We start from the raw sequence: 27,102 nt of genomic DNA, 5'->3' as shown, positions 1-27,102 counted from the left end.
AAATTTGTTTCACCAGGAGGCAATTCCAACTTTTAGTTGACCCGGAGTGCTGAACTTGGAGCAGTACTTTAGGGGTTTTTTACTTAATGTTGAATTTCTTTATTGCAGTAATGAAAGGTAAATGGGACAGTTAAAACACCATGTCACCCTCTGGACGGCCCCAACACGCACACAGCCCTGGGGGAGGCTTGGTGGTGCAAGTGAGGAGGGAGTTGAGGGGGTTCTGTTGACTGAAGACTGAGGGTACCCCAAAGTCAGGTCAGCACTGACTTGCCAGAGGAAAAAGACACTTCTGTACATTTCAGACCGTTGTAAACCGTAATGTTTTTGTGATCAGCAATTTCAGCAATAGCTAACTTGAATAGCTAATTTTGTTATACATATATATATATATATAGCAATAGCTAATTTTGAGGTCTATGCACTCTAAACAGAAAACACCTTCTTAAATTGAGATCACCTCAGACGCAAGTTTTGGTACCTTTTCATCTTTTTCAGTGAATGTCCCACCATTTCCCGATTTCTTGTTGATGGCCTGGGCTACACCAACAACCTGGTAGAACAGAAAATTGGTAATTTTGTTGACTGAAATTACTGGAATAAGTTCACCAAAGTGTATTTATAGAAGAATTTCTACATGAGCTTTAAAATAACAATAAGCTACAAAATCAAACAAACCACTCAGCATTTTAACCAGTTTCGTATCATTTTGTACATTCTTCTTTCCTATTAAGAGTTCAAATGTTTCTAACTTCTTGGGTCTCAAACTTGGGGTATTTGGGATTCTGGAATTTCACGCTGAACTGTGGAAGAAACTACTGGCAATCACTTTTTATGTGAATATATTTCTTGGTTTTTGAATAGAAGATAAACACTAAATTTATATCACATTTCAAATAAAATATATGATAAAATTAACATTTTATATTAGTTTTAAATATAATATTCCAAATGGGCTAAATGCTCTTTTACCAAAAATGAAACAAGACCAATGGCCAATCACAGAATTTAAAATGCAGGAGGACCAATTAGGTTAAAAATAATTCCTAATGTAGGGATGTTGTCCAACTTCTTTTGAAATTTCTGCCCTTGAAAATTATCTAACCTTCAACAGACTTATTTTTGGGGAAAGAAAAATCAAAACAGGACTTAACAGACTGAGCCTTATTTCAAATCAGAAAGTGTTTGAAAGACAAACTGAATCTTAAGAAGACTGAGCTAAACTTTGGAAGTATGTCTTAAGTTTCCACAAAACATTTAGCAAGACTTTTAAGAACCTCCTCATCTTTCTCCTTAAAAGTGTATTTTACTTACCATTTAGCTCCAACTTTGAGTTATTACCTTAGTCTTATAAACACCTTTAACCCTACTTTTGCTTCCTCTTTACTGCTTATAAATTCTATTCCTTCCTTCCTTCTGCAATTTAGTATCAGTGGAAAAACCTATTATTCTCCAAATGGTTATACTTTAGAAATATAAAGCCCCTGGTTTTGTGTGGATGGTTCATTCTTTTTTCTCAGCTCACTCTAGTCCCTCAGCTTTAAGAAATGGATATAAAATTCCCCTCCCAGATAGCAGAGCAAAGAAGGGGAAACACATTTTTGTCTGATGTAGTTTTCTGTTCTTAACACGTTTCCTCCTCATCCCATGACAAAGGGATGTCAACCTTAAAAAGCAGAATTATCCAATTATCCTGTACTTATTTATTATCCTTAGTTCAATTCGTCCTTATTTTTGTACACTTTTTAGCTCTTGGGTAGATTTCTAGATGCTACAATCTCAACGACTAAATGCTTACAAAAGCTTTTTTCTAAGACCAAAATGTCTGGACTCTGAGGAGGCACATTCACTTGAGTATATCTGAAAGGAGCCTCTTGAGGGTCCCTGGGGTCTAATACATGGTGGTACCAGAAAAACGTGGTTATTTTAAGGGTTCATCCTTTTACTCAACAAACACTGAGGTGCCTACTGTGTACCAAGGAGTGATAAAAAATGGGAGAAAGACTACCCAAAAGAAGCTCAGAATCAAGAAAGGGTTATACATAAACCATAAACATACACTTACAGCACGTGGGACAGTATAGTCAGTTTCATGATACAGATGCTAAGAGCACAGAAGGGGGACCTAACACACAAAAGAGAAGGCTTCTCAGAAGGGATAACATTTGAGTTTTTATTTCTAATAAATGGTTTGATAAAAGACTTGAATTTTAAATCTTTATTTTAAGGAAGACGACTTTAAGGCAGATAAAGAGACTGTTAGGCAAATCTTCTCAGATACTTATATAGTATAAAAAAGTATGTATTGATATGCTGTGTACCTGGAGCTGTGTAAGGCAATGTACTAAGCAAGAAAGTAAAGTTCCTGCTCACTCAAAACTGTAATGGGACACAAAGCTAGCTATTTATTAAATGGCTAATAATCAAACTGTATTAACATTTTATTCCATCATGATATCACCATACACTGACAGTGAGATGACAGCTTTTTTCAAAGTCTTAAAAGAAAAGAGAAAAATCAACGGCACAATGCATTTTCTGGTAAAAGTGATAAGATGTTGTTTAGTTGAGGTCTTATAGTTCCTTGAGAACCAGAGGACAGCTGGTTGTGGACACTCAGCTGACTGTGGTCCAAGGCTGCAGTCTACGGATATCCTTAACCCAGTCAGTGGTCTCTGCATGGATTTGGGGTGCTGGGGAGAGTTGGGAGGGAAGGGGGTAGAAATATTTTATGGAGAGTCAATGACCATCAGCCTGTACTAGAAAAGCAGAAGCAAAGTAGACATAGTCTGTTCCCAGTAGGCCTGCAGCATCCTGCCTTCACTTACGTAGAAGAGCATTTCAAACAAGGCTGTTTCAGTGCACATGGGGGTGTTCCTAGAGCTCTCCCTTTATCACCCTGTACCCCAATTTCAGCTTCTGTTTCAGTTTGCACATTTACACTTGGGAGCATATTTAGGTAGGCATTTTTCTAACTGTGGGCTGGAAAGTTTTCTCTGTGTAAAAGAATAATGTCCCAGAAACCATCCTAAATATAAGCCATTATTCAGGATTTTCAACCAACACAACCGTGTTCGTGTGGTTCAATAACTAGTTTCCGTTTCTAGAATCTCTATTTCTTTTCTCAAACTTGTCTATTTTGCCTCCTTTTTTTCCTTTAAATACTAGTGCTTGATAAAGAAGATGTGATATATATACACAATGGAATACTATTCAGCCTTAAAAAGAAGAAAATGATGTCATTTGCAGCAACATAGATGGATCTAGACATTATCATACTAAGCAAAGTCAGACAGAGAAAGACAAATATCATGTATCACTTACATGTGGAATCTAAAAAGAAAAAGACACAAATTAACTTATTTACAAAACAGAAACAGATTCACAGACACAGGAAACAAACTTATGGTTACCAGGGGGGAAGGGGGTGGGAAGGGATAAATTGGGAGTTCCGGATTTGCAGCTACTAACTGTTATATATAGAATAGATAAGCAACAAGGTCCTATTGTGTAGCATAAGAAACTACATTCAATAACTTGTAATAACCTATAATGGAAAAGAATATGAAAAATATATAAAAATGTATAACTGAATCACTATGCAGTACACCAGAAACTAACACAACATTGTAAATCAACTAAACTTCAATTGAAAGAAAAATATCAGTGTCTGTTGTCCTTCATCTCTTTAAACATACTGAGTTTCCAGCATAAGTTCATCCAGAGCAGGGACTATTCCCCCTGGGAGCCTCATGTCCCCTAATCATGAAGTGTCAGACATAGCGATGTGCTGCCTGTCTGGCGCTCACTGGTGATACGAACTTGAGCTCCATATCCGTGTGGGGCACAGGCATGGCTCTTAGGGTTCACAGGTGTCTCTTCTTTCTCTCGCTGCTGCCGGCAGAAGCACACTTCCTTGCTGCTTCCTCTGGCTGCTGGTGGAGCTTTACAGGCCTCATTCCATGAGTGGAACCTTAACAGATCTAGGCTTCCCCTGGGAGCTTAGTTTCACCTCCCTGCCCCCACTGTACTGGCAGAGGGGGCTCATCACCTCTATCTGCAGATGTTACCTGAATCTCACATCTCTGCAGCCCATCTGGCCTTTGGTCACTCACATTGCTTCCCCTGGGTTCCCCTCTTTGCTTCTGACACCTGAGGTTTTCCCTTTCTTGAGATCATCTGTAATTTTTAAAATTGCTTTTGGTGAAATTTTATCTCCTAGTTGTTTGCAGAATGGATGGTGGGTGGTCTTCCGCATCTGTTCAGTCTGGCAGACTAACCAGGAATCTTGTTCACAGGCTTCAAAACCTACGTTGTACCCCTTGAACACCAGCTCTTCACTATATTTAATTTTCCCCCTGAACTATTAGAGCAAGACATTAATCATTAGGCAGCTTTATGGAATGAGGACTTGCAACAATGAATTTTTCATCCTTTCTGGTAACCAATTATTTCTCACTAATAATTTTCTAGATTTAGATATTAGAGGTTAATTTGCTTAAGGGATGAATAAGTAAATATAATTAATAGATTAAAAACAAAACACAAGTTCTTTCAAGAGACTATTAGGCCAGGAACATATATCTAATACACACATGGGCTTCCATCCCCAGGTGGAAGACATTTTTTTAAAAAGCACTGATGAAAATAACAGCTAAAAATCAGAGAAAAGGTATAACATTTGTCCAAGGTCAAATAAGACAATAAAAGATAAAAAGACTTTGATTCTCTGAATTTCAAGGATCCTAAGCAAAACCAGCACCCTCTGCCCTCCTTGTGTTGATACAAAGCCTTCCCTTCTACCATCTATTGCTCCTTTAAACAAATTAATTCACTTTCTTCAAGCCAAGGAACTGCTCACCATAGGTTTTTAAATGTCAGTTTTCAAAGACAGCTTTCATGGCAAGTGTATGTCAGACCTCTGAGAGACAAAGCCCCTGAAAATGCCAGCTTCCGTATCAGAAAGCCCAGTCACTTCTGCCTGCCTGCTGCCTACCTGCAGTGTCCTCAAACACCTAAACTTCATGCTATTTTTTTTTTAAGCACAAAGAAGCTTCTTTTCTATTGCACTGGCACTTTTCACAGCATAAATGAATACTGTATCCTCACAGGGTCAAGTATTCTTTCAGGAATGCAAAGGGCAAGATTTGACTCTCACTGGGTGAGCAGTGAGGAATGTGACAGCTGGTCGCTTCAGGGGCAAGTGATCATCGCCACAGTGAGCAATTTCTTCTTTAATCAGCAGCTGCCCCAGACCCTCACCGAGGCCATACATCAGTCCCAATACATTTCCCACTCAGGGTTCCAGGGGATGCTCAGCATGGAGGCTAAAAGCACAGGAGAAAAGGAACAGGCTCAACAATTCTTAGTTACCCGTCTCTCCCACTCGCAGAATGTCTCTATCATAATCAGACCACATATAACCTGAGCCCAAAGCTTTACTTCACCAAGAAGACCGGAATTTAACATAGACAGAAGCCAGTGGAGAATCCTCTCCAGTGCTCTTTTCAGGCTTTCCTTGACTTGATCATTCATTCAGTAACAAATACTTTATTCAACACATAATGAGTGCTTATTATGTACCAGTCACTGTTCTAGACGATGAAGATGACAAGGTAGAGAATAAGATAGATACAAATCCCTGTCCTCATGGGGCTGACATTCTAGTCAGAATGCAACACATGGAAGGGAATCCCATCCCCGTCATCTTGCCCACCCATGTTTTACAGACAAAATGAAATTGCGACGGTTGACATGACCAAACCAGGCTTTTTCACTTCTCTTCCAGATCCTAGCAATCAGCAAATTATGGTCATATTCCATGTAGTAGGCAAAATAATGGCCTCCAAAGATGTCCTCATCCTAATCCCTGGAGCCAGTGAATGTGCTGCCTTAAATGACAAAGGGGACTTTGCAGATGTGAGAGTTAAGAATCTGGAGATAGGGAGATAATCCTGAATCATCTGGGGAGAAAAGGAACAGGCTCAACAAAGTAATCACAAGAATCCTTCTGATGGAAAATGGGAGGCAGGAGAGTCAGAGTCGGAGATTTTAAGATTCAGCTGCAGGTTTTGAAGATGAGGAAGGGGCCACAAGCCAAGCAATGTGGGCAGCCCATGGACGCAGGAAATGGCAAGACGATAGATTCTTCCCTAGAGAGTCCACACAGCAACACAGCCCTGCTGACACTCTGTGTTAGCCCAGTGAGAACTGTTTTGGACTTGGACCTCCAAAACTGAGGATAATACACTTGTGTTGTTTTAAGCCACTAAATTTCTGCTAGTTTTTTTTTTTTTGCAGCAATAAGAAATTAATACATTCCATTAGAATTACTCTCACATGCTCCTATTCCTTCTTCACTCTCACCCAATACTGTATTTTGTGTTTCACCATCTAAATCCTCACTTTCTTTGAAAGCCCTGACATCTCACGGTTAATTGTTTTCTCAACTTCAGTCCATCTTTGACACTAATGCCAAATTTATCTTCTGGGAACACTGTTTTGCACATACAAATTATCTTATTACTCCAATGAGTAATGGTTCATCCATCGGTCTATAGGACAAAAACTGAAGACTCTGATTCCAAACACTCTGCTTGAACTACAATCACTCACATGCATCTTTGAATGAGAATGCTACAATGACCACTGTTCATATCACTCCCTGAAATATTGCCTTCCACTTTTTCCACTGAGGCTGAGTCTCCAAAAAGCTTCCCTTCAAACGCCTCTGAAATCCTGTGTGGCCGTTGTGTGTGCTATACATCTGATACACACATCTTTACCCTCATTTTCTCTACTCACATCCTAAATCTGCAATAAGATTATTTTTCTAAGGACACGATTTATAGCTTATGCTTTATGGAAACATCAGTACTTTGCATTGTTCTGAATATACTCAATACTTGATATTTGTTGTTGATGATCGTGGGAAAAGTATCGGAGGGATTAGATTTGTTTAGGGTGATGTACTTACTGGATGATTCACACTTGAATAATAGTTAATACTATCTGCACATTTTTTTCTCCGCCCTTTGCTTGGTATTAAGAGATCTGCCCACATCCAAGAACTTTTATGTGGCAGTAAGAAGTTTATACTCTTAATAAGCCTTTTGTTATGGAGTTGAAGCTTACAGCCTAAAAGGTCTTTGGGGGAGTGGGAAAAAAAAGCTTGAGGTTGTGAGTTTTAATTTTAAAAATACAGAAAATCACAGAGAATGAGATGCTAAACATCCATGTCCTTGTCACGAAGAAGAGTAGTGGTAAAGTGGGGCTTGCTAAATAAAACACAGCTAGCTGGATCCCACCCCCAGAGTTTCAGATTCAGAGAGCTGGGTGGGGGCCAGAGAATCTGTTTTACTAAAAGTTCTCAGGTAATGCCAAATGCTGCTGATTTAGGGACAAAAAACACTTTGAGAGCCATTGACATAGAACTACTAAGTGTTAATACTTGGCAATGTTTCCTCTTTTTTAAAGTTAAATTAAGATAACATTAAATTGGACTTTCCCCTTCCCAGTCCCATTGTATTTCATGCCAAATTTTACTTGTTTGATCCCCAAATGTTTGGGTGATCTGTAATTTTTTTGCTATTACAAACAATCTACAATGAACATCTCTGTATAGGTCTCCTTGTGCATGTGTGCCAGAGCTTACATGATGCAATCTTCAAAGGACTACAGGAATTTACACCTTTATCAGCAATGTATAAAAACTCTTGTAAACCTCACATCCTAACCAGCTTTTAAATCTTTGTCAATCTGTTAGGTATAAACATGTATCTCACAGTTGCCTTAACTTGCATTTTCCTGATTACAAGAGAGCATTAACAGCTTTTTAGTTATTATTGACTATGCTGGTATTCCTCTTCTGTGTTGCTTCTACGTATCTTTGCCAATTTTGACCTTTTTATTGTCAATAATGAATTTGAGCATCTAGTTTTGGTACTTCTTTAAATGACTGGTAAGACTGACTTGACTTGGTTGTGATGCTAAATTTCATCCATCTGTACAGACAAGCACTTTGCCACACCTATTTCTCTCAAGGGTATGTTTATGGATCTTTCAGAAGTGGGAGGTAAGACAAGTATGAATACAGGAGAAGTGATGCTTTTAGGTTACTCTTACAGCCTGGGTGGCTGTAAAGCGGCAGCCAAGGTGAAGGGAAGAAGCTTCTAGGATGTTGCAAGATATAAACAGCAGTGCCCCAAAGATAACTGGCACCAGAAATATATAATCAATGGCCAGTATCTCTCATGTAGTTAATAAATCCATTCCTATACCAAAAAAAAGAGAAGAAAAACTCATAATGCTAAAAAGCTTGCCGTTTAAAAAAAGGGAGGGCCTGCTACGTGATAGGCACTTTATCTGTTAGTCCATCTAACTTTTGCCACAACCCTTTCAGGTAGACATTATCATTCCCATTTTATCACAAGGGCAGCTGATGTTCAGAAAAGCTAACTAAATAGGTAGTCTGAGAATGTGCAAACGCAGATGCTCTCCAGCTCTGATCCCAAAGGCTCCGTTTTCTCCTACTACTCCCCTTCAGGGGAAAGCAAAACCGGCACCACTATAAAATACAGGTTCTTAAGCACTCTTGTTTTAAACTAGAGGAATCATGAAGACCGGCGGTTGTCCAGTACATCCAGCACTGTCTTCAGACCCCATCTGCTTGTCTTGTTAAAGTGTGCTTTCATGAAAGGGAATGGAACTGTTTCAAAACTATAACTTTAAGAAACAAAGACAAATCCAGAGTGGCTGTGAAAAGTTCTGTTTTCTTGGACTTTGATTATAAATCTTATGACATATTTTCATACTCAAGAACTACTTACGTAACATAAGAAGCCTTATGTTTCAGGGGAAAATAGATAACAATGCAGTTTCAAAATTAAGCAGTTTATTCAAGAAAAAGCAGAATTAACCTATGGTGACAGAAACCAGAACCATGTTGCCCACAGGTTGTGGGCACTGACAGAGGCAATGAAAGTGTTTTCTATCTTGATTAGGGTGTGAGTTACACTGATGTATAATTTGTGAAACTCATCAAGTTGTACATGAAGATCTGTGTATTTCACTGAATGTAAACTTTAACCTGGTTTTCAAAAAGTAATATTTAATTGGCTGAAAAGTAAATTCATAAAAGCTGATGATATCTGAAAGTGGTGGTTCACATGCTGAGTTTGCAGCTGTCCTGGTAACAGGGAAGCAGACTAAGGTCCTGACCGTCTGCCCTGTGCTCACAGGCAGGACGGATGTTCCCTGGCTCAGGCCAGGACAAGTCCACTTCTGGGGGTCAGTAGCTGTCCTGTCCTGGGAACATTCAGTGGGGCTGGTGCCAACCTGAGACTGGATTTATTCCAGACAAGGGGATGCTGGGCATAATTCTTAATCCTAGCATTTAATCTTATCCCTTTGCGCACACACACACACACACACAAAAAGAGAAGAAAAGAAAAAAATCTTCCCTGCTAAATACCAAGCTCTTTGCCATACCAGCTTTTAAGCAATGAGGTGACCTTAAACCTAGACCATAGGGACCTGCTGCCTTCTTCTTAGACCTTTCTGTCCCTTGGGTTATGAAGATTCAGGCCTGAGACAGAGCAGCACATAATCATTGTGAGCAGTCTCCTTCCATGCCCTTTAAAAACTGCAGAGACACAAAGGTTACACAGCAGAAGAGGGTCTGCTGTCTTTCCCATGGCAGGCTATGCTCAGCGTTTACTGCTGTTATTTAACTTTCCATTCCTCCCTTTGTCTGGCCTTGCAACATTCCAAAGGGAGGAGACAAACGTTTTCTAAACCTCCACTAGGTGATGAGCTCTGGGGTGGGCACCGTCACATTCCTTGTCTCATTACAACAGTCAAGCCCCCTGTGTGTTTGTACTTCATGTTGAAACATCACAGGCAAGTCACCAAAGGCACAGAGAGGTAAAGAAAGATACTCAAGGAACCACTCATCTTAAGCCAGTACTCAAGACCAAGTCGTTTTTGCTACAGTTGAAACTCTTTCAAACTCTCTCTGCCTAATTGGGAAAAAGTCCAAAATAACAATTAAAAATTTGTGTACTCAGTATCTATTGTACACACTATACTTTGTATTAGAATAATCCTATCACTGTTTGTGCCCACCTTTACACGTGACATTGCCAAAAATGACTTCAGAGCCTTGGATCTATTTAATAACTAAGATTTATTTTCAGGGTGGTGTACTGCATTTTGCCAGGTGCTGGCCTGCAAAGCACAGGCTTACCCTGGACACTGCTGTTGGATTTGGACTCTATTAAAACCAGGATGGAACGTGTTCCAGTGCTGTCTGCACTTACAACAGGTCCATGTTTCTACAGCCCGGCCAGATGCTATGCTAGTAAAGCTTCCTGATAATTACAGGGTAGAGGGGTGTGCCCATGATGTGGACCTAATACAAACAGCAGAGAAAAAACACAGCCAAAGTGGCACAGAGTAAGTTTGGATCAAAACACCAACAGGCTGAATCTCATTTACAAATTAAAGTTGGTATCAAAGGTTGACAGAACACCTTCTTATTAACAGGAGTTGAACTAAGTGTTCAGATCACTACTCTTGCCTCTACTGGTCCATCTAACTGCATCAGCACCACAAGAAGCTGAATATCCACAGTGTTTAGCTTAAGAGATCCAGGGGAAAAAATGTGTGTGTATGTGTTTATAATTCTTTTACATTCAACAAATCCTTCACATAGAGAATATAGCCTATAATAATATTTTATCTCTAAGTTTAGTTTTTTCTCCAAATGGAAAATAAGCCTGAAAAGGTAGTCATATAGGAAAGCTCGGTTGCAGACAGACACCTGTCTAGATGTAGGTGTCACCGGCACAGAGACATGCCCTCCTCGACACCGCTGTGCCTGGTCGTATTCAAAGCAATTAATCTGGAATCATTGCATGTAACTCCAGATTTTATTATTATTCCAGTTCATAATCTGCATTTTCAAAAAGCTAAAACAGTAAAAGAGTTGGTTGGTATCTTTACAGGTACAGTCATTAATAAAGATGAAAGAAGGTAATTATTATTTGCTGGTGAGAAAAATGCAGCCTTAGAATAAGATGATGTGGATCTGAACTCCAGCTCTGCCACTTAATAGAGATGTAATGTTGGGAAATTTCCTTAACTCGACCAAGTCCATATTTCCTTATCCAAAAGGGGGATGATAATATCAACAAAAACAGTTATTACTGATCTCCAAGTGTCAGCAGGAAGATCCTAATCCTACTGCCATTGACCAGGTAGCCTTGATTATATTTCTATTTGAGATCCCTTCATTTGTTAATCTATTTTGGTCACCATGGTTTGCTATGGCAAAGAAACACTTCTGAAAAAAGAAGTTCTTAGGTAAACTAGATTATTGCACATCATAGATGCAGTTTATTTATTTATTTGTTTGTTTGTTTCTTGGGGGGAGGTAATTAGATTTCTTTACTTTAATAGAGGTACTGGGGATTGAACCCAGGACCTCGTGCATGCTAAGCATGTACTCTACCACTGAGCTATACCCTCTCCCCCATAGATGCAGTTTAAATTAACCTCCTGTGTGAGGCATTCTTGCCTCACCTTGCTCTCACAGAGCTTACATCTAAGGAGGGGAAACAGAAATAAACCAGTAAGTTAATACAGAGTATATCAAATGGTGATCAAGTACTTAAGTGTTATGGGGAAAACATAGCACAGATGGACGTAATGGCTGATATTTAACAAGGATAGCCAAAGAAAGTCTTCCTGAGATGCCATTTGAGTAAAAGCCTAAAGAAGATGAGAGAGGGAGCCCTGTGGATAACTAGGGGAAGAGACTTCCAGACAGCGGAAACAGCAAGTACAAAGGCCCGGGGGTTGAAGCTTACCTGATTTGTTGAGAAACAGCAAAGCAAGACTGCCAGTGTGCTGGAGAACTAGCTGAGGGGTGGAAAGATAACAGAAGGTGGGATCAGAGGGGCATCAGGACCCTTCTTACAGAGTTCAGTGTAAATCTACTGGAGGGCTTTGAACAGGGGAGGGATGAGATCTACCATGTTTTATAAAATTTGTACTGAGAATAGACTGTAGGGAGTTAAAGGCTAGAAACAGGGATGCTGGTTAGGAGGCTACTCTAATAGTTCAGGCGCTTCATATTGATGGTTTGAACCAGGGCAGTAGAAGTGCAAGTGGAGGGCAGTGATTGAGGGGGGAAAGGCAACAGTGTTTGCTGATGAGCTGGGTGTCTCCTGAGGGAAAGAGAAAGAAGGGACAGATGGCTTCAAGAAATTTCGCCTAAATAACTGGGATGATAGAGACATTGTTAACTGTGGTGGAGATGAGCATGGAGCAGGTTTGGTGGGAAGGAAGCTCAGGAGTGACATTTTAGAGATATTAAGTTCAAGATGCCTGTTAGACAGATACAGGTAGAGAAGTCAAGTAAGCTGTTGAATATGAGTTCACATTGAAGAAATGGTACAACTGCAATGTAAGTCTGGTCAGCACATAAGTGGTATTTAAAGCCAACGGGAGTAAATTAAATAGCAAAAGGAGCAAGTGTAGTCAGAGCAGAGGGTCCAGGGCTGAGCCATTGAGCACTGTTGTGATGAGCAGGAACCAGTGAAGGAAACAGAGAGACAGGAGGAAAAGTGGGGAGTGTGTAGTCTGGAAAGCAAGTGAAGACAGTCTGTCCTGGGGGGAATGAGTGATCACTCACAATGTCACATGCTGCTGACAGGCCAGGTGAGATGAGAACTGAGAAACAATCACCAGCTCTTGCCCTAAGGAAGCCATGGACCCTGCCAAGAGTGGTTTCCATAGCGTGGGGAGGGTGAAGGCTTGGTAGAGTATGTTCAAGAGAGAATGGAAGGGAATGAAAATGGCCAATGTGGACAACTCTCTCAAAGAGGTTAGCTCTAATGGTGGTCAGAGAAAAGGGTGGTCTCTGAAAGGAAATGTGTAGTCCAATGAGTGTTTGCTTTTGTTTTTAAGATGGGAGCAATGACAGCGTGTTTGTATGCTGATAAACCATTTTGGTAGAGGAGAATTCTGGTGATTCTGGACACTGAGGGGAGAGCTGCCCAGCAGTGTCTTTGGGCAGATGGGATGGGATGAGATCTGGTGCACAACTGTGAGATGGACTTTCGCTACTTCACACATGGTTCAAGTAAAAGGAGAACCAGAGGATGTAAACTCAGGGGGAAAGAGAGTGGGGAACTTCTCTTGTGAAAGTAGTCCTCTAATTGCTTTTCTTTTCACTGAAACAGTAAGCAAGGCCACCAGCTGAAAGTGGGGATGGGAAGGCAGCACTGAGATTCGGGGAGAGAGGAGAAAGTAACAGACAGTACAACAGCATCCCCCCAAAAAGAGCGACTTGTTTTGATCCCCACAAACCAATTCCCTCTGTTGCATGTTTTATTTTAGGGAATATTTTCCCCCATTACGTCTATCTAAAAAACCTAGAAATTATTCTAGATTCTTCCTTCTACTTAACCGTCCATCAAATCAATCCCTCAGCCTCCCAAAGAGAAGTGTAACACTTCTTCCACTCTTCTTGTTCCTTCCGCCCCAACCTGGTCCAGATGATGCAAAAGCCTCCATACCAACTTCCCAGCTTCCAGACACATGACTTTCTCAGGGTATGAACAAATATGGAAATCAAAATCTCTCAAGTGTTAAATTATGAGTCTCTGGTTTAAAGATTAAACAAAGAAAACTGTTCATCCTCAACGCTGTGGCCACACAGATCTTTAAAAGATAGCAAATGTTTCCTGGCTTAAAAAAAAATCCAACACCTCTTTGTGTGGCAGTTAGAGGACTCTGCACGATCTGACCTCAGCCTGCTTGCACAGCCTCATCTCCAGTTTATACTCAAACACTGTGCTAAAGTACTAAACACATTCCCTCCACTCTGAATCCATGAGGGAGGCAAAAAACAATGGTGCAGAGAGATAAGAAGGATGCACCAGTGAACATTCCCTGTGAACATGAAGAAGCAAAGGAGTTACGTTACATTCAAACAGTGAAGTCAGGTAGACCTGCACTTGTGACATAATGCTGTAATGTTTAATACCTCAGTCACTAGCCACAGCTCAAACAGCAGGCATCTTCCTCCTTTCCCCCTCAGCCTTCTTCTTTTAACTCTACTTCCTTTATTGATTCATGCCAATCTGGCAGAACATACACACCAACTTGCTATCTTTTTTAAAATTGAAATATAGTTGGTTTACAATGTTGTGTTAATTTTTAGTGTACAGCATAGTAATTCAGTTACACATATATATATATATATTCCTTTTCATATTCTTTTTCATTATAGGCTATAATAAGGTATTGAATATAGTTTCTTGCTCTTTATTTTACATATAGTAGTTAGTATCTACAAATCTTGGATTCCCAGTTTATCCTTCCATACCCAGTCCTTCCCCCACTGGTAACCATTGTTTTCTATATCTATGAGTCTGTTTCTATTTTGTAAATAAGTTCATTTGTGGCATTTTTTTAGATTCCACCTATACGTGATATCATATGGTATTTTTCTTTCTCTTTCTGGCTTACTTCACTTAGTCTGACAATCTCCAGGTCCATCCATGTTGCTGCAAATGGCATTATTTCATTCTTTTTTATGGCTGAGGAGTATTCCATTGTATAAATATACCACATCTTCTTTATCCAGTCATCTGTCAATGGACATTTAGGTTGTTGCTTCCATGTCTTTTGCCACTTTTTTTTTTTTAACCTAGTCTATGTTACCTCTGGTAGTTTCCATTATTTTTTAGTACATGCAAGGTTGAGAAACAATTATTTTTAAGATATTATTTTAATTAACAAGCAGATGTCCTCTTTTATCATCTGGCCAGCTTTAAGGAAAGAGAATAAAGCCTCAAAATCTCCTTAGTACTTCTGGTGGCTTCACAGTATCTCCACCACACATTCTCTGATGCTCTTCTCTTCAAGAGGTGGAGCCTAATTCCTCTACCCCTGGGTCTGGGCTGGACTTGATGCCTGGCTTCTAAAGAACACATGCAATGAAGCAAAGGTGAACACGTCTGGAGATTTGGCCACACAAGGTGCTTTGCTTCCCCCTTGCTTGCCTTCTGCCACGTGGTGAGGACCTGGGGTGACATATGTAGACACCCCCATGCAAGGAACTGAGGCCTCCTGCCAACAGCCATGCTGGTGAGCCCTCTGGGAAGTGTACACTCAAGTATGAGTTGGGCACCCCTGCCCATCTCCTGAGGGCAGCCTGCTTCAGGGAACCCAAGCCAGAACCAGCTGCTGGCTAGGCTGCTCTGGCACTCCTGAACCACAGACATTGAGATAATAAATGCTGTTGTTCAAAATCACTATGCTTAGGATAATCTGCTATGCTGCCAGAGACCACGGATATTGTACGTACGATCATCAAATAATTTGTAATAATCAAATGGATCTGGAATTCTAAATCCAGGTCATTTTCACTTTATCTCACTGCTACCAAGTGATGCAAAAAAACAAAACAACAAAACAAAACAAAACTATGAATCAAAAATTTTGTAAGATCCTCATCTCTTATACTTTAATTTGAATTCTGCATAGGATATTAATTTTCATTCTATGGTAGAAAAGAAACAAGTAAGAACTTTTAGATGAGCACTTAACAAGAAGAAATATAGGATTCTTAGTTGATAAAGTACTTTACGTATATAATTTTAGCTCTTAGATGAATATATATGTGTGCATATACTTATTGAGAGTAGCAATTTCACTGACAACCACCTTAACTTTTTAAGAATGTATGAAAATTATTTAATAATGAAAATCCATCCCAAGGCCTAATTATGTGGCTCTGGCTCAGCTATTATACAAGAAATTGTTTATGCTTATCTGGAGCTGGTTCCAGATCTCTACTAGTCATTATGCAAGGCCTATGTAAAACTTCTCAAAATTAAATTTGTAACTCATCTATATGATTTACAAATGATTTAATAATTAAAAATGTAATGCATTCCAACAAGTGCTGGAATGGTTATTCTAAAAGTACCAGTGAAGATAAACCTCATATACTGAATAAAACAGCATTCAGTCTGAACCAAATTTTCTGAGCATTAAAAATAAGACATGGGTAAACACAGCCGACCACTGACCTAATCTTCAGTCTGTTTTTATTCTCTCTCTCTTATTCTCCTGGCTCAGTAGTGTAGCCTCAGGGTTTTAACCTATTAGCATCATATTTTTCATCTGACGTTCTTAAGAAATGTTTTTTCCTTAAGAAAGTGGTTACCATCTTCTCTGTAAAATACACTTGTTTATTATTTAAAGGGCAATGTGGAAAAAGAAAAAGAAAAGATCATCACCTCATGATATCAAGTCCAGAAGCAACGGAAACTTTTCAGAGTATTTTTGTTTTGTTTCTAAAACAAAGCTACAATAAAATATCACAGGGGAATAAACGAAATGGACAATTTATAAGTTTAAAAAAAAACATATAACTAGCCAAGGCTTCGAGACTAAAATAGATCTAGATCAACTGACAGCCTGCAATGAAAGTCTGCTTAATCTTGTTGCTATTTAGTTTTACCTAGTCTGACTTGGAATTGTTGGACTACATATACAGCTATAACGTTTATCTGCTCCAAGCTTACATGCCAAGTTGAAGAAAAGCCCGAGTCAGTAATGCGAGCAGGACATCACAAGCCAGCATCTGCTCTGCCCACCCTCTGCCCCACGGAAAGCGTGTAGGAGCTTCCTCTCGTAAGCCTATGGGATAAACACGGCAGGGATCTGCTGTATGAAACCACAGCCTTCCTCCTTCCTCTGATTTCTCCAGCTCTAGAAATCCGCAGACTTTCCTTTGAACTTGTGTGCTGAATACTGAACGCACTTAACATTTGTCTTGTTACCCTGTATTGATATATAATTTTTGGTATAAAAGATCAACCTCTACAAATTGAAAAAAGTTTAAAGTAGCTTCCCTGCTTCATTTCATTTTATATCCTCATTGCCTAGATTAGGGCTCTACATATTGCAGTGACTCAACAATTTCTTTCAAAACAAGATAATTTAGGGGAGGGATGAGAATATTTTTAAATGGGTAGATAAATTTATACAGCTTAAATTCTAGAAAACATTGACTTTTGTATATTGCAGTAGGAATCACACAGCTGATTTCATTAATGCTTTACTTTGGGCTTTTGGGCAGACATTAAATCTCTTTGATTCATCAAAGTATTTATCTGATAAATATCTCATAAAAATTAGATGATATGTTTTGAAGTTTTTTAGGCTTCTTTTGAAGGAACACATAAACAATTAGATATTTAGCTAAACTGCTCCTTATCACACTGTAAAAATATCATAAATCTTTTATTGTAACTTATATTTGCATCAAAGAATTATGTCATCAAGTATGATAAAATAAAGATGATAAAAACAGAGAAGGAGAATCAGAACTCTGACTCTAAATCAGATTTCTACTTAATAACTAGAGTTGACATTCAAGCAAGAGAAAACGGGTGTCAGCCTAGCCTCGCCTGACATTTCTGGATATAATCTCCAACTCAGATCAATATGGAATTTTCACGGAATTTGCATTATTTTACAATGTCCTGGCTTCTGCCTCATTGGTGCAGCCCCTATAAAGAAGAGCACTTATCTTCACCATGTCATAACAAGCAATACTTCAAGAGGTGGCAGTATTTCAGAAATAGGTCATCGGAGCTAGAGAGAGAGGCGTTTCCCTCTACTTCTTTACTAAACATGAAACAACAATCTGGTTACAGAAATAAGTGATGCATGTGATGAAAATAAAACTGATCCAAGTACCCAGGTCTGAAAAATCCCGCATTAAGCCTAAAAGAAATTAAACAGCAGCCCCCAAAATTCACACACTTCATGTAAATTTTTTTCATTACACTTCCAGTGCGAATCATGGAGCACACTGGCCCAGATTGATAGGAAACACGCTGCTATAACTCTTTCATCCCTGGGAAAAATTTCTTTTTGTTGACTGGATGGATTTCTCTTACGACATGATAGAGGATGTGACTCAGATCCAGCTTTCTCTCTCCCACCCCTGCTCCCTGCCTCTCTCTCTCTCTCTCTCTTTTTTTTTCTTTCCATTTTAAAAAGTCTGTCTGCAGAGTGGTTTCAATTCTTCACTTGAAGAGCCATCAGAATGCTGCCAGGTCCCCTTGTTTCCACCTTCAAGTCCTGCTTCTGAATGGAACCACCTCTCACACCAGTGTACCTCCCATCCTGAAATCAACAGTAATTTAAATGTTTACTGCAGCAGCTCAAGAAAACACTAAAAGGGAATAAAGTAGACTGCAGTCATCACCCACAGCAGAATTTTAAGGAAACTTCCTGCCCTTATCATGACCCTGTAGTCACGACTGCCAAGGTTTGTATCTCAGCTTCACCAGTTTTTAGTTATGTGACTTTGGCCAAGTTCCCTAAATGTTCCCTGCCTCAGTTTCATCATCTGTTAAGAAGGAATAAAATACTGACTACCTCCTATGTCTGGCTGTTATGAAGATGAAATTAATTAATCCACATCAAATCCTTAGAATAGTTACCAAAGGATAGGCAGTTATTGCCAGAGTCCTACCCTGCTGTCCTGAAACCACCCAGTTACACAGCATGTGCTGGCTCTCTTCTTCCCCTTGACCATTTTACCTTTTGTCTTCATTCATTTTCTCTAGGCAATAGCTCTCTGATCTTTCCAAAATAAGTTATTTTAGCTTCCTCAAGCTACTCCAGTACCCCCCAACCACCACTTTTGCCCATTAACCCCATTCTCTTAGAAGGGCAGAGGGGAAGATTAAAAAAATTTATCATTTTTTTTAAACATTCTGTCACAGAAGTTTTAAGAATCTCTGTGATTGTGACTTTTAAAAAGGCATTACTATATCTATTACACTTAAGATTATAACATTCATGAAAAGAAATCCTGAAAAATTTTAGTTGAAATACTTCACAAGAAGAGATGCAGATGAGACGATTATATATTTTATTGTCTCTAAAAAATCTCTCTCGATTTTCTGGACTCTGTTATAGTTCAGATTGTGGTATATATAGTTCAGACTTGTTTATAGTTTAACTGCTCCATTCAAATAGTTCTACAGAGTTGGTAGCTTAAGAAACTGGGGTCACTAAACTGTACCAGGACATTTTATAAACAACCAATAATCGCATTTCATTTTAGGTTCCTTGGTAATTAGTTGGAATTGGTGTTGGCTCTCTCAGTACAGCTGAACTAACACAAAGACAAGAAACCAAATTCATTTTGCCTCATTTACGAGGAAAAATAATCAAAATAATTTTTTTTACACTTAAAGTTTAGTAAGAGGGTAACAGACCACTTAGGTCAGGACTGTGCTGGTTATGATTTGATCCCAGCTGTCTGGTTACTACGTGGCTGATGACCTCTTCCTACAATTTTATCATTCCTTGTTTCTCTTAAAAGTTCTGTTAGTTCCATGTCTCCTTTAAAAAAATTACAGTTGACATTTATTGATCACTTTCAGTGTGCCAGAACTATAAGCCCGCTGCATGCACGAATGCATTTAATCTTCACAACAACCTTATGAGGTAGGTCCTTTTATAACCCTCATTGTGCAGATGAGGAAACCGAAGATCAAGAGGGATTAACCAATTCCATCCTGGTTACTCATCAAGTAAGTGGTGAAGATGGGGTTCAAGCCCAGAGCAAGCAATCCTAACAATTCATTACTCCCCAAAGCCTTCCTGTGACTCTCTGTTTTGATTTCAAAAGCTTCGTGAGAGAAAGCGTAGTACTTTTCTATTGTGTGTACACAGCAGCAAACACTGCCCTGAGCTTGTTTATGCAGCTATAAATATAAAGACAATTCTGGAAGTTGTATATTGCATCTTCTCAGTGGCTCTGGTTCTCAGTCAGTCAAATTACTTTCTATACTACAGCAGCCACGCTGAGAGTACATTTCTTCTTCCGACTGTTTCTCCTCATTCCTTTTCTCCGAGGAGAGAGTTCTCACAGGAAATAATTTCAAACTGGGCAGTGTGAGCGTGGGAGGAGAGGGAGCAGGGGGGAAGGACAGGCAATGGGGAGGGTCAGCAAGATATTTAAAAGGCTGTGCTTTGGAAACCCTCCCATCAGTAATTTCCTAAGACTCCAGTGCTGGTTTCTTTTATCTCCTGAAATGCTTCTCATGAACAAACTTTTGTGGAAACCAGGGAAGAGCTCAGGCTTCATATCCAGTCATCAAAGGGTAAAACAGACAGCAGGAGAGGGTGTGGGAGCCCGGAGGCAGACACCCTGTGATGCCGAGGAAGCCAGCAGAAATCTTAGGGAGAACCCTGGACAAGCACAACCTGGGGACCCCGAGCTGAACCCACTTTAATTAGGTCTGTAAGTGAGCAGAAGGCCTTTGGCTGAGAGTGGGATTATTGACTCATGTAATCAAATTTAAATTATTCCCCACCAGAATGATGATATTTTTAAAAAACTGACAATACCATGTGTTGCCTAGGCTTTGAAGCAACTGGAACTGTCATACATTGATGGTAAGAATACATATGGTGCAGCCCCTTTGGAAAAGAGTTTGGAAGTTTCTTATAAAAATTAAACATACACCCCCCCATGTGACCTAGCAATGCCCCTCCTATATATTTACCAAAGAGAAATGAGAACATTATGTCCTCACAAACACCTGTATGCAAGCATCAACTATGGCTTTTTCCCTAACACAAAAACTGGAAACAACTCAAATGTCTATCAATGGATGAATGGAGAATCAAACTACAGCATATCCATACCATGGAATAAACACTCAGCAATAAAAAGGAGCAAACCACTGACACATGCAGTAATGGGTGAATCTCACAAGCATTATGCCAATTCAGACACACAAGACTACATACTGTATGATCCCCCTTACATGATTTAAATGACATTCTACAACAGGCAAAACAATAGTGACAAAAAACAGATCAGTGACTGTCAGTGGCTGGAGGCTGAGGCGGGGGGGGTCGACTATAAGGGGTACTGGGAAATAGCTGAGGTGACAGAAATGTTCTGTATCCTGATTACAGTGGTGGTTACATGACCGTATATACATCTGTAGAAAAACTAATCAAACTATATACTTAAAGTGAGTGGATTTTATTGTATGCATTGTATTACACCTCGGTACAGCGGAGGTTTTGTTATTGTTGCTGTTTGTTTTCAATTAAACCAGCCTCACTGGCATTCATAAAGACTGAAATGAAACATGGGTATTCAGAGGACACTCTCTTACAGAAGGGCAGTCCCCCTTACTTTACCTGGTGGTTTTACTGCACATTCTCAGGGGTTCCCCCATGCCCACCGTTCATGCTATTTAGAAGGAGACGTTTAACCAGAGCATGATTTGGGCTGAGTCTCTTGACCAGTACAAAGCTGTTTTGGGGCCAGAGTTTTAAAACATACTCACTAACTAAAAGCTGAAAATCATCTTTTCGAGTGTACACAATCACAGTCCTTGGTTTATAACCAGGGCAGCCAGATAAAATATAGCACAGCCAGTCAAATTTAATTTTAGATGAGCAATAAATAATTTTTTAGTATAACAATGTCTCAAATATTGCATGAGACATATTTTTTATTTGCTCTATCTGACAATCTGATTAATAACACCAGCACCACTAGTCTAGGCATGGCCTCTTCAATTTTATTTACTCACAATTAATTAGCTACTTAATTAATTTCATATGCATGTTTTAGTTGCGTGTAATGTTAGTCACTGTGGCTATAACTACCCTCTTAAGAAACCATGTGGCAACTCTAAGACACAGGGAACTTATTTTAGACTACTGAGAAGTGACTGATACAGGAGTCTGTTAATCAAATTGTGATCTGCAGATCTAGAGCACCAGCATCAACCTGGTGCTTGTTAGAAAAGAATCTCACTCAGGTCTCACCTAGACCTCCTGAATTCAGAATCTGCATTTTAAGATTCGTATGCACATTACTGTTTTAGAAGCCCAGATTTATAAAGCCGTGTTTTTGGAAAATCCCCAAGGGCATATGCAGGGTGGACTGAAGGGAAACTGACTTGAAGTACAAAAACCCCTTACAAGAATATTTTAAAAGTCTATTACTTCAAGAACTGAATTATGGCACAGGCAGCAGGAATGAAAAGAAAGGAATCAAAATGAGAAAGACTAACAGAAAAAAAATTATCGATGGACTCAGTAAAGGACTGAATGGAAGAAGGAAAGGAGAGATGTCAGAATCTGAATGTAAATCAAGTAGAACCATGAAAGTGTTTCTAGTATCCTTGGCAGTGGTTCTCAACCCTAGCAGCACATGATAAACACCTAGTAGCTTTAAGAAATACTGATGCCTGGATCTCAACCCCAGAGATTATGATTTAAGGTGAAACCTGGGCATTAGAATTTCTAAATGCTCCCTGAGTGACTCTAATGTGCTGCCAAGGTTAAGAATCATAAGAATATGGGCTCTTTCAATCTATTTGTTTTCACTTAGAGAAGTGATTTTTCAACCCTAGCTGTACTTTATAAGTACTTGGGGAGCTTTACAAATGTATCAGTATCCAGACCCTGCCCTTAGAGATTCTGGTTTAACTGGTAATATTTTATAAGTTTCACAGTTGATTGTAATGTGCGGACAGGTTGAGAACACTCAACTGGAGCATTCAGTTTAAATGATAATTTATTAACTCTTTTTTCAAATAACTATAAAATGAAGAGAGAATTCAGTGCTTACAGAATCCAAATCTTCCAGTTAGGTGAAACAGAAACCAACTTATTTTCATTTGCTTGTTATAATTTCACAAGAAATTTCACTTGGAATTAGCTACAATTTCCATTTTTCCAAAACCTCATTTTGAATCCCCCTCCCCCGCCAAAATCAGCTGATGATCATTGCAATTGGATAACCATTTATGAAATAAGCTTTATTCAGACGTTTAAAATATAATATGAAATAAATTGATTGTAACCACAACCACAATTATATATCTTAGGATAGAGTAAGGTCCTCAGGAGAGAGAGGTAAGGAAATGACATGTCTAAAATTTATTTCTCAAAGTAAAGTCTCCATCAGGATTCAACCTTATTACTAAAGTCTAAATAAAAAAAATCAGAGAAAGAACTTTATAGTTAACTTATCACTACAGCATTAGTTCGTAAGTGTGCAAAGTAAAAAAAATTTTTCAAAAAGGAAAATGTTTCCAAATGACCTTTTATAAAACGGAAAATTGGCTTACCTCTTCCCTGTGATTCTTAATTGGCATACAAAGAATACTTTGTGTCTTGTAGCCTGTAATTTGGTCAACTTCTGCATTGAACCGTGGATCCTAGAAAGGAAGAAGAAATTCAATTGAATGACTGACCTGTTCAAAGGTTGATTTGATTTTTCTGATTTATTGATTTATAGGATTAGAGAAATCTAATCTTTGACCTATCTTGTTGCTCTGAATGACAATTTTATCACTGTAAAAGGCATCAAGTCATATAAGCACATATCATCTTTGACAAAGATAAATTAAAGATTTTTTAGGAGCCAGTGGTTATGGAAAAAATACAGACATAGACAGATGTTAAGAAATAAAGGAAATTCAAAATATTAACCGATTTAGACAGCCTTACTTAAATTCAGGAGAAAGTGGCACCTCTCCTCCTCTGTAATACAATTTGCCTGTTCCCATCTCACTGATTCTTCTGAAAAAGAAAAGCATCTCTGCTCTGAAACTTTTCCTATAAAACCTACCACCTCCAAAATGGTCTCTCCAATACTGACTTTAGTTTCCTTCTAATGATTGTTTACATGTTTCCTCGGTATTCTATATTTCTGTCTCAGTTGATCATGACAATTAAAATCTTTTCTTTTTTTGTATATATATTTAAAAAAAGCTGCATGGCCTTCATCAGATTATAAACAATTCCTTAATCTTTTAAAGCTCTTTCCTTTTACCAAATATGTCTTATATATCCAATAATCACAAAGGACTTCTGAAAGGTATAAAAGTTCTAAATGCAGGCTAAAGAACGAAAGATACAGGCTATTTTCCATTAAACCAGATTGAGAAGATTAAAGGTAGACTGTAAACTCTATGAGGGGCTTTTTTTTTTTCTTTTGGTTCATCACTATATTCCTAAGATTAGCACAGGAATTCAAAAACATTTGTTAACTAAATGAGGGAATTCATTAACAAATGATATCATGATTATCCAATGTGATCACTTTCAGCTTACTATACTTTAAAGCAAATCTTTTAAGTAGGAGGGAAAACATACTTGAAGAAATGGACAGATACCACTATATGAGATACAATTAAAATGAAGCCAAGATACCAGAACATAAACATCTGAATGAATATTGTTCCCTTCAAAGCAATAGCATTGGGAATTTTCATGCTCAACCTAATCATAGCATCATTGTTCCAAAAACTCTGCTTTTGGAATTCCCTTCAGAGAATATGGAATAGTCACAGTGGAAAAATCCTCGTCTTTGAAGGTCATTCCTATTTTTTTTTTAATTAGCCTGAAGTCACGCAAAGTGAAGGCTGTGAATAAAGCAAATGGTTACATTAGATTCCACCATCTGGGGTCAGAAATGAGGCCAATTTTCCCCGAGAGGGCCACACTTGGCATTAAAGACAATTTTAAAAGAAAAGATATAAAATAGTGGAAAATCTATATAAATATTTTATGTTACAAATAAACACTACTACAGTTTTAATTTTTCTGCAAACATGCTTAAAGTTATATTGAAAGACAGAGAAAACCTTGGCTAAATGTTTCCAAGAACTAGTTCTTAAATTACATACTATATTGCAAAGTATGTAAAGAAAGCAGACAGGACACTGATACTGATGAGTTAAAAGAATTAAAAAATTGTGAATTTACATAGTGAATTATTCTACAAGCTAATAATCAAAATACGAACAGAAATACATCCTCATCAATCATTTTATTAATGAATATCTGAATTACAAAAAATTTATAAAAAAAGAGAATTAAACCCAACTATCTAATCAAAGTAATAGAGGCTGACAGGCTGAAATTAGTAGGACTTTCACAGAAGTTTGTGTGAGTGTGTGTGCATACTAGAAGTTTAAAATAAACAGCAGCCCTGGATTTCACTCTTCATTGAAGGAGGTAGGAGTAATGTATGCTTCAAAATCACTTAAAATGAATTTCAGCATCTCAAAGAATTTTCCTTTAACAATGCACTCAGTGCAAGGGCTATAAACACAGAGAGAACTTCCAATACCTCTAGGTCCAAGAAACACTGAAGAAAAAATGAAGCACTACTATTGTGAATATTTCTTTCACTGTTTATGAGAATATGACAGTGTAAAAAAACACAAAGCTGAGGTACCCATCTGCCATAATAAAACAACTGCTACCAGACTTGCCCTCCTGCTGAAAAATATATGAAATAACTAAAGCACAGACAGTCAACAGGGGTTATCACATGACTGCCTTGTAATAATCTGACTTTCCTCCTGTGGATATTTTCCTGATGAAGAGAAGGCAGGTGGTGCACAAGTAGAGTAACAGTTCCAAATGGAACCGAATTCAGGGCTTCTAAAGTGTCTGGAATTTGCAAGGTAAAGTACCTGATAAGACAGGCTGTGTTGGGGGAGTGGGGGGTAGGGGTGTAAAGGGGGAGTGGCAGAAATTGAGTGGCTAATCATTTCAGAGAGGTATTTGGTAAGACTTTAAGAGAGTCTAGCAAAAATTACTTGTTGAAGACTGAAAGCAGAATGGTAACACCAGATACAAAAATGTTTGAAGACATTGGGGTTCTACTCAGCTAGAGGAGACACATCACTCAGCACCTCAGGCATTCAACTGAGATACAGAAAGGCACTCCTTAGGAGCAAGGACCATACCCTACATTTGGGTGACATTCCCTAAGTCTAAAAAAATTTATAAGTAGGTCCATCCCAACAAATAATACTGAGCCTGACAGAACCAAAAGGATCTTCTAGTAACTTCTAGCACTTCACTGTCTGCAAGAACAAAGGTCAGCCCTGTTTTAAAGGAGGATGATATGATCCAAATGCCCTGCAGCAAAACACTCACAATGTCCAGCATACCATAAAAAATCACAACACATGTGAAGAAACAGGAAACTGCAACCCACAACGAAGAGAAAAAGCAGTCAATGGAAAATGACCCCAAGATGATTCAGATGTTGTAATCAACAAAGACTTCAAAGCAGCTATTATAAATGTAATTAAGGATGTAAAATATGGTGATAATGAACAGATGGGAATCTCTGTAAAGAAAGAAAAATTGTTAAAAACAACAACAACAAAAAAAACCCAAATGGAAATTCTAGAACTGAAAAGTATAAAGTCTAAAATGAAAAGTTCACTGATGGATTTAACAGCAGTTCGGAAATGGCAGAAGGGTCAGTGAACTTTAAGACAGATGAACAGAAAGAATCTAATCAAAAGGACTGAGAGGAAAAAAATACATATAGAAAGTTAACAGAGCCTCAGTGTTTTCTGGGACATCAAGTGGTCCAGCGTATATATAATTGGAGTTCAAAGAGAAGAGAATGGGACAGAAAAAATATTTAAAGACATGACCAAGAACTTCCCAAAGTTAGTGAAAACCTTAAGCACATATACACATAGTGAAAATATCTTTGAAGAATATAGGCAAAATAAAGGCATTTTCATATGAATGAAATCAGAGATCTGTCATCACCAGACCAGTACTAAAGAAGTGCTAATGGAAGTTCTTCAGCCTGAAGGGAACAATAATAGAATCTAAGGAAAGGGAGCAGACAGCTTGGAACTTGGCTTGAGCCTAAGCACAAATATATAAAGAATAAGGAAACCTGCTTTATTTTTGGAGGAGGAAACACCCTCCTTAAGAAAGGAGGAAGAAAACAAAATGCACCCTGAGATGTTAGATTGAAACTGGAGGTAAGAACTCACCGTTGGTAACAGTGTTACAAACAGAGTTACTGTAACAGTTAGATATAGAAATAAATAAAAATTTAGATATATTGTATATACATGTGGTTATTTTCTCCTAGCTCTGTCTGCTGATAAACTAGTAGCAATGACCACACCTAGTGTCCAGATCCTGGCTTCTAAATACCATCTCTTCCACTGAAAGGAACCAGGGCTTCTT

General features: G+C 38.6%; 1 protein-coding gene across 5 annotated transcripts in view; it reads right to left on the bottom strand.

Moving 5' to 3' along the window:
• The window catches only part of PDE5A (phosphodiesterase 5A), a 130,786-nt gene that overhangs the window by 73,548 nt on the left and 30,136 nt on the right, over positions 1–27,102 (bottom strand). For all 5 annotated transcript variants that reach the window (XM_031691520.2, XM_072938264.1, XM_015247684.3 and 2 more), the window contains exons 3-4: positions 23,211–23,300; positions 482–553 (exon numbers count right to left, since the gene is read on the bottom strand). In XM_031691520.2, the coding sequence (XP_031547380.1) occupies positions 482–553; positions 23,211–23,300 (162 nt within the window). The remainder of the gene's footprint in view (positions 1–481; positions 554–23,210; positions 23,301–27,102) is intronic.

The sequence above is a fragment of the Vicugna pacos genome, chromosome 2, assembly GCF_048564905.1.
Source record: "Vicugna pacos chromosome 2, VicPac4, whole genome shotgun sequence".
Lineage (NCBI taxonomy): Eukaryota > Metazoa > Chordata > Mammalia > Artiodactyla > Camelidae > Vicugna > Vicugna pacos.
This window is presented reverse-complemented; position numbering and strand designations above follow the sequence as displayed.